At 42.4% G+C, this 8,565-nt stretch overlaps 1 protein-coding gene and 1 long non-coding RNA gene across 9 annotated transcripts; one reads left to right on the forward strand and one right to left on the reverse strand.

Annotated features, from left to right (window-relative positions):
* On the forward strand, positions 1,451-4,640 carry LOC110430086. Of its 8 annotated transcripts, none has more exons than XR_002447299.1 (6): positions 1,451-1,952; positions 2,069-2,130; positions 2,726-2,893; positions 3,126-3,329; positions 3,575-3,699; positions 4,252-4,640. It is a non-coding gene; the product is annotated as an uncharacterized LOC110430086 (long non-coding RNA). The 8 variants fall into 8 exon arrangements; XR_002447302.1 differs by having other exon boundaries at positions 1,463-1,952; positions 2,063-2,130; XR_002447301.1 differs by having other exon boundaries at positions 1,463-1,732; positions 1,861-1,952; positions 2,069-2,893.
* LOC8055766 (major pollen allergen Lol p 11) lies at positions 6,808-7,810 on the reverse strand. The gene is made up of 2 exons (XM_002440766.2): positions 7,538-7,810; positions 6,808-7,433 (listed from the first exon to the last, which is right to left on the reverse strand). The coding sequence occupies exons 1-2, from the start codon at positions 7,701-7,703 to the stop codon at positions 7,090-7,092; spliced, it is 510 nt and encodes a 169-aa protein (XP_002440811.1). The 5' UTR covers positions 7,704-7,810; the 3' UTR covers positions 6,808-7,089.

Genomic DNA, 8,565 nt, shown 5'->3' on the forward strand with positions numbered 1-8,565 from the left:
AGCCTACGTGTTAAGTTTTAGAAAGGACTATTCACTCTCCTTCTAGTCCGCCATCTCAACCCCCTCCCACTCTTTTCGTCTCCCTCCCTCACTCTCCTAGGTACACGACCATGACCCTTCATTCCCTACCACTCTCTCTGTCATCCTCCCTCATTAGCAGGTGGCCCCTACCTTCCTACACTCCTAGTTGGTTTCCTCACTCAGTCTCCTCTCTCTTCCTCCCACACGGCAAGATAAGAATGGTGGGCGCCCCTCCCTCTAGTGGTGCATGATCTTCCTCCGGCGGTGCACGAGCTACCTCTAGTGGAGTTCTGGTGACCCAGAGGAGATATGACGGCGCGATGGTGGTATGAGGGCGGATCTCGCCGGCCGCAGTTGGATCCAGCAAAGAGTAGGCCGACCATGTCTAGATCCGGTGTGTGGAGGAGGTCGTGCCCAGATTCAATGGAACCTATATAGAGAGTGGTCACGACAAGTGGATTCGGTAGATGGCAGCCCAAACGGATGTGGTGGAGGGCAGCCCCGATGAATGGCGACGTGATTTCGGGAGCCATGGAGGCGAGGAGGAGGCTAGCGTGGAGGCAACGACGATGTCCTACATTGCCGAATTTGGCTAGTGGGCTCAGAAACAAGCTCACCAATGGGCTCAGAATACTTTTTATCGATTAACCGAGACGAGTGTTGTAAGGAGCCTTCCTCCATTAATTGATTTACCGAGGCAGACAAACTAACCATCTCCGTTAAGATCTGATTAACCATAACCTTTGGACGTAGGTGGTTGCGTTGCCCGCCTCCGTCAGTAAAAAACATCCACCTCCATTAAGATTTGTGTAGTTGTGCATTTATCATATACTTGGTTGGTAATAAATATTAATTGAGTGCATAAATTTAACGAGATTGAAATAAAACTTTTCCTTTTATCAGAAAGGAAATCAAAATATCATAGAACAGAACAACCAGCAACGGCTCTATATATATATATATATATATATATATATATATATATAGAGGTATGATATTGGAAGCATAGGGCTTCCAGTAACTAGAGAAAGCCCCAGCCCCAAACTGCAGGTATCTGGTTCCACCCAACCAGGAACCACTAACCTGTCCTCATTCATGGTCGGTGGTCCTGGCCCTAGCCCAAACCTGACCATGTGGTTCAGCTCAACCAGGGCCTTGTTTAGTTCCCTAAAAATTTTGCAAAATTTTTCAGATTTCCCGTCACATCGAATCTTTAGACGTATGCATGAAGTATTAAATATAGATAAAAATAAAAACTAATTGCACAGTTTGGTCGGAATTGACGAGACGAATCTTTTGAGCCTAGTTAGTCCATGATTGGACAATATTTGTCAAATACAAACGAAATTGCTACAGTGCTCATTTTGCCAAAAATTTTGGAACTAAACAAGGCCCAGATAAGTAAAGCATCGTGTTTCAAATTTATTTGAATCTCGTTTTTTTCTCCTCTCAGTTCTCTCACAGCACGAGAGCAGCGAGATCCTAATGTGCTCGCCCACCTCTCCACAGCGGCACCTCTGTCAGCGGCATCCCTCCTCCGGCGAAGCTTCGCGGCAGGAGGCTCCATGCGCACGGCCCGTTCTCCTCCCGACCATGGCCGCGGCGCCCTTCCTTTCCCCAACCCGCAGCAGCGTGCCCTCCCCTTCTCCGACCCATGGCGGTGCTGCCTAACTCGCAGTGGCGACAGCGTCTATTCCCGTATCTGATCTCGGTGCGTCCTTCTCCCCTCACCTCCCTAACTGGCCATGACGGGCCCCTCCACTTGCAGATCCAGCAGGGACAAGGCCCCTCACCTCCCTGATTGGTTGGGCGAGCCCCATCCCCTCCATGCGTTTGCAGTGCTGCACGAGTCCAGTTCTCTGTTGTCGTGAACCTACAGGAGGTGCAGGTGCTCATTGCCATGAAGTTTGTCAAGATCGAGTGGATAGCAGGTGCCGTGAAGTTTTTTTCATTTTGTTTCACTATATGCCTCTTGAACAGTTTTGCAGCAATGGAGTGAATAGCAGGCTTATTAAAAAAATATTTTTCTTTCAATTGCAAGCTGCAGCAAGGCGTTGCGTCCAGACCAAGAGGCCACCGTTTTGCACCAATGGTCACTGCGTATCACCAGTTATTCATGCTTCTTTTTATACATTGTTTAAAAAATTCTATATATTATTACAGCATTTCTATACATTATCAAACCATATTTCTATGCATTATCAGAACACATTAACGGACCTTAGAATAAAAATTTGTATCATGTTTCTACGCACTACTTAGTAATTTATTGGGAGCATTCTAGCCTTCTAGGCTTGCTCTTGGGCTCCTCTCTTTTTTTGGATTTGGAGATACTAGTAGATTGTACGTCAATTAATCTGTATAAAAAAATTGTGGCTCAATTTTGATCTTTTGCACGCTCCTGCAGCCCAATTTGCTTGTTGATTAATATGTATTAAAAATTATTCCTGGTTTTTATGCATTCTAATTTGGTTAGCCATAACGTGATTATTGGAATGGAACCCACCGGAGCCGTAGCGAAAGCGAGTCTTCATAGGGCGATTGTCACTGCTTATGGACCCGAACCTGGGTGATCTATCAAGCTCCTGCATTCTAAAACATCTTTCTTGTGGCTATTCTATGAGATTAAAATATTGTTTTTTTGTTCTATGCTTGATGAGTTAGTTTTTTATGCATTTAGTTAATGTGTGTGATATGATTTTAGTTGGAGTTGCTTGACCAAGCGGCAGCGTCTCCCTCATCTGGCAACGGGCGCCATTTCCCTCCCACCCAGCGGCGCCCTTTCCCTCCCACCTGGCGGCGCCGTCTTGCATCCCGGTGGTCAGCGTCCCACCCCATGTGCACGGAGAAAGAATGGTTTCTATTCACTGAGGTATATGATTTCTACTTCATAATTTAGCTATATCATAGCCCTTGTGATCAAATATTTTTATTTTCGTCCCAATTATTTTATATGCTTGCATCTTCAAATTAGTAGTAGTTGCATCAATGTAAGTTTATATACTTGCATTAATGGTCTGCTATGAAATTAAAATCTTTTTTTTTGTTTTATGCTTGATGAGTTAGGTTTTTATGCATTCAGTTCATATGTGATGTGATTTTAGCTACAGTTGCTCTTGGCCAAGCGGCAGTGCGGCGCAGGGCGTTGGTGGGATCCACCAAGCGACGGTATCGGGTCGAGTGGAGGGTTATAGGAGGCGCAATGTGGCTGGACAAAATGGTGAAGAAGCCGACGAGTTGGTGGTCCAAGGCCACGACGCCCACAACGCGTTGTTGCGGACTGAAGTGGCGCTCCTTGGCTAGCGGTGGTATGATCGATGTTTGTATGCTCCTCGCCTCCATGTTAATTTCTATGCTTCATGTGTGATGGATGTTCTTAGTTGGAGGTATTCTAGATCGAGCTTTCTATGCTTGATAAGTTTGGTGATGGATGTTGTTGGAAATTTTATGCTTGGTGCCTAAAAGTTTTTGCGCTCCATGGCTCATGTTTATTTTCTATGCTTATTTGATAAATTTCTATGTTTCACACACGTTTTCAATTGTGATGTGGCAGTGTCGTGGCTTCAAGCCCACCCAGGCCATGAGCGCCGAGCCCCTGGCCCCTTCCCCAACATCTCCGGCAATGGCAGCGGCGCCTCTTCCTCAGTGACCGTGGTCCCCATCCTGCATCCAGCAATGGTGCCCTCCCCACATCTCTAGTAAACATGGTTTTCTATGTAATTTGATGCATCCATTTAGAGACATTATTTTTGAGCTTGCATACATAAGTTTCTATGCATACTAAATTATGATTTGGCAATCTGATTAAATAAAATATTTATTTATGATGGTCGATATTGATTTCTAAAAATAATAGACAACTAATGATCATTAGTTATTCATGCTTCTTTTTATACATTGTTGAAAAAAATCTATGTATTATTTGAGCACATTTTTATACATTATCGAACCACATTTCTATGCATTATTGGAGCACATTATCTGACTAGAAAAAAAATTTGTATTGTTTACTATTCAGGTTTGGTTTGGGGCTGTCATGATTTTTGATAAAATAATCTCCCACGGGTAGGGTTTATTGGGTGTTTTACATTATTTTATGCCTGCTAAGATATGTTTATTTGTGTTTCTTGCAGCTATAAGGTTTTCGCACGTACTAAATCATGTTTCTTTACCACCGTAAGGGTTTCTACGCCTGCTCAAACATGTTTCTATGCCTTTGTTATGGTGTAGGATGATCGAAAGGATTCCTCTTTTTGGTGTGAGGTCAATGGTGGCTCGGACATCATAGGACATGGCTTGCGACGTCCGCAACTTCCTTGGCTTGTGACGGTGGTGTAGTGTGATATTCAATACAGTTGATGGGTTAATATAAAAAGTTAGTTTTTCATATGTTGTATTTATATGTTTGGATGACATAAGTGAAACTATTGGTTTCTATGTAACCTCTGCTGGGTTTCAATATTTTGATTGACTTATTGTCTATGCATGTTGTGAGCTAGGAACATTATTCCACATCTAGTGTGTAGTGTTTTGTATGTTTCATTCCCCTAGAGGGAAGTATGGTGTAAGGTTTCTATACATTGTTGCTCTATTAAATAAACATATCCTGGTGCAAAGAATGGTGTGGGTATGGGTAGTGATGGTGTTGGTTGTAATAGGCTCCTGTAGCACAAAGCATGATGTTGTTACAGACAATCATGGTTGTGTTAGGTGGAATGTTCATCTCGTGAAGAGGTTTTTATGCAGTAACAAAATTAATTTTTATTCATTCAACTACTAATTTATATGCAACATAGCACTAAAAACTTTTATGCGTATCTTGAGTATTGATTCTATGCACCTACTCAGTCATCATGTGCCAGGATTCAAATTTCAAATTTTCAAGAAGACAAGATCGTCTCTATGTGGAGATGTTTCTATGTGGTAACAAAATTTGTATTCATCCAATCACTAATTTCTATTCAACATTGGTGCCAAAAACTTTTCTACATTTTTTTGACCAGTGATTTTATATACTAAATCAGTCATTACGTGTCATGATTCAAATTTCAAATTTTGAAAAACACAAGGTCGTTTCTATGTTTCTCAATCACAGGATCTATTCATAGACGGATGCATAAAACTTTGTCTCATAGTGCACAAAATTATGAATTTTATTTTTTCAAAAATAAAGTCACAATGGATCTTGAATCGTGCACAAAAATATTAGGAGTTCAATGGTGAAAACCATTTTTGAATCGGATGTTTCTTTGAGAAATTGTCGTGAAAAAACGGAAAAGATTAGAGTGGACGCACGCATGCAGACAAGTGTCAGTATGTGTCAGTCTATGTCAGTTGTTGTCAGGTGTAATGTCTAGATTACAGAAATATTTTTATGCAGTAACGAATTGATTTTAATTTATACAACTACTAGATTTTATGCATTGTCGCGATAAAAACCTTTCTGGATAGCCTGGCATAGGATTTTATGCATTCAAACCTTTCTAGATTTTATACAACTACTAGATTTTATACACGTCCAGTCTCTATGTTTTATGAATTGTTTCTATGTTAGTTATACACCCTATAGTGAGGAGCATGATATTGGTGGAGGCAATTACGGTTGTTTCATGGAATATCTATCTCGCAGAGAAGTTTTTATGCGATAACAAAATTATATTTTATTCACCCAACAACTAATTTCTATGCAACTTCGACGTAAAAACGTTTTTACGCATCTTGATACTTGATTCTACGCATCCAATCGACCATTATGTGCTATGATTCAAATTTAAAATTTATGAATTTTAATTTTTTTCAAAAAAATATTCACAATGGATCTTGAATCATGCACAAAAATATCAGGAGTTTAATGGTGAAAACTGTTTTTGAATCGAAAGCTTCATTGAGGAATTACTAAGAAAAAATGGACGAGATTAGAATGGATGCATACATGACTGCATGTGTCAGCTTGTGTCAGTACGTATCAGGTGCAGTTAGGTGGAACGACTAACTCGCAGAAAAGTTTCTATGTGGTAACGAATTGATTTTAATTTATGCAACCACTAGATTTTATACATTGTCGGAATAAAAAATTTTCTGCGCACTCTGACTTATGACTTTATGCGTTCGATTGGTTGGGTCCCCAAGGGGTCCACCACCTGCGCGCATGTCAGCTCCGTAGTGGGTTAGGTGGGATGGCTGGCTGGGGCTTCCAATAGCTATTTGTAGCCCTGGGCTCCCAATATACCAACCATATATATATATATATATATATATGGAAATTCCTTTGTACACGTACGTGTAGTTACTCTCATCTTCAATAAACTACATTGTGTATGTATTCATACTTGTTTATCAGTTTGAGTATGTTTATATACTCATATTAAGATACTCTAGATCTTACCACGCGAAATTTTTTCAAAAAAACTTATATTTTAAATATATTACTAAAATGCCACTACTATATTATATACAATAAGTATAACCATATACTCTATGTATGTATGCATACTTAACATACATATCACTCTAGATGGTCTAGTATGATCATATACTTTGTCTATATACATTTCGTCCGGTCATATACACCTTAAACCTAGAGATACATAGATGAGAGTAATTACACGCGCGTGTAAAAGAAACGCGTTTATATATATATATATATATATATATATATATATATATATATATATATATATATAAACAAGTATGAATACACACACAATGCAAAAAAAAGGATATTTCAGGTGCTAGAAATCTAACTTATTTTGAGGCTACAATTAGCAGCCACTAGATTAACATCCATTGGTCACAATCTATTTGTATTGATGCTGCATGGACTGAAGAATAACGGACGCACCCTAAACATTCAGGCGCCTGACACCTAGGAAACGTGAAAAAAAAAAGATAAGCAGCTACTAAAATAATGCGAGATGGAACTTATTATTTTATTTTTAGGAAAGCTGTCTGCTAATTAATATAACATCCATGCATCAATGGAACAAATTAAATGTGCTATATGGATGGAAGAGGAAACCACCATTTAAAAAAAAAAGAAAAAAAAGAAGGAAAACTGATGATGGATGTCTAGGAATTCTCAGACGTCTCGTTATAGAGGTCGTAAGCTCGGAGGAGCTCGCCGCAGTTGGGGAGCGGATCCTTGCGGAAGAAGGCGATGGGGTTGGCGTATCGGACGCCGCTCTGCTTGATGCCGTCGTTGCCGGTGAGTGGGACGCGGCACCTGTCGCGGTTGACCTCGATCTCGGCGCAGTCCGCCTCGGGGCTCTTGAGCAGCCTCACGTCGCAGATCTCGTCCTGGTGGTCGCCGGCGATCTCCATCTTGTACCACCCGCCGGCGTCCGTCGTCGCCTGTGCCTTGTCGTGAATCTGCTGCGACTCGAAGTGACGGCACTCCATCTCCACCGTCGCGCCTGCATATATATACACACACATTATTACGCGTACATAGCAAATGGCATGCATGCATGCATGGGGTGAACAAATGCAGGCGCCAGATCGATCAGCGTGCATGGACCTTGGATGGCGTGGGAGATGTTGGTCTCGAACCCGGCGCGGCAGTTGTCGCAGTAGATGCGGCCGGTGACGACAAACCCACCACCGGCTGCGGCGACGGCCACGACGGCGGCGACTGCCGTGGCCACTAGGAGCAGCGCGACGAGGCTACGCAGCTGCGGCATCATATCGTCGTTGTCAGCTTTGTTTCTCGCGACCGGCCGGCGCTATGCTTCCTGATGCGATCTATAGCAATCTAGCTGAGACAACCTCAGGTCTCACACAGCTTAAAAATGGCGAGCTATATGTGCAGGGTGTAGAGGACGAAACAGGCCATTCCGCGGTTACACGTGAGAGGCGGAGCTTGTTTCTAGGCACCGGAAGGGCTCAAATTAAGGTGTCTGTGTGTGACCACGCAAGCGGGGGAGTTTAAGGTGTGAGAATTTTTAGCAGGATCAGTCACTACCCAAACGGCCAAACCAATCCTCTCCACTCGGGGGCTAAAATCCCGTCAGCAGCGACGCTAAAATCCTTCGTGTTGCCGAAACAACGACGGGAGAAGACGATCCTGTCGGTTCAGCATTGTCACGGACACGGAGCCTAAATTCGTGCCCTCAATTCCACGTCTCTGTTTTCTAACGAATCAGGCGGGATGCATCAACTTATTATAATTAAAACATATCAGTAAATGTTACATGGATAAGAGAGAAATCACAGAAGACAAGTTGCTTGGCGCAATATGCAGCGCCGAGGGTCAGCAGGAAAGGCACGGCTCCCAAGCCTGCCATCATGTACTGTAGCGCACGGTTGTTGCCTTTTGAGTGGATAAAAACGAGATGATGTGAATGTGAGCTGGTCCTATTAAATAAAAAATATATTTAGACTAATCGACTAGCACTACTACAGTCAGGTATAGCAGAGGCGGCTAAATAAGCTCTGTAAGGGCGACTGGGCCAGCCGCCCTTATGCAAACGCTCTTACATAAGGGCGGTTGGAAACAACAACCGCCCTTACTAGTGACCACTGTAAGAGCGGCTGGTGCTTCCAGCC

The sequence above is a fragment of the Sorghum bicolor genome, chromosome 9 (assembly GCF_000003195.3).
Source record: "Sorghum bicolor cultivar BTx623 chromosome 9, Sorghum_bicolor_NCBIv3, whole genome shotgun sequence".
In the NCBI taxonomy this organism is placed as follows: domain Eukaryota; kingdom Viridiplantae; phylum Streptophyta; class Magnoliopsida; order Poales; family Poaceae; genus Sorghum; species Sorghum bicolor.

What these genes read in the sequence shown, in the direction of transcription:
- LOC8055766 (XM_002440766.2), bottom strand. Translation starts at nt 7,703, where the DNA reads ATGATGCCGCAGCTGCGTAGCCTCGTCGCGCTGCTCCTAGTGGCCACG. An exon ending in CATCTCCCACGCCATCCAAG is followed by an intron (nt 7,434 to 7,537) that starts GTCCATGCACGC and finishes ATATATATGCAG; the next exon opens with GCGCGACGGTGGAGATGGAG.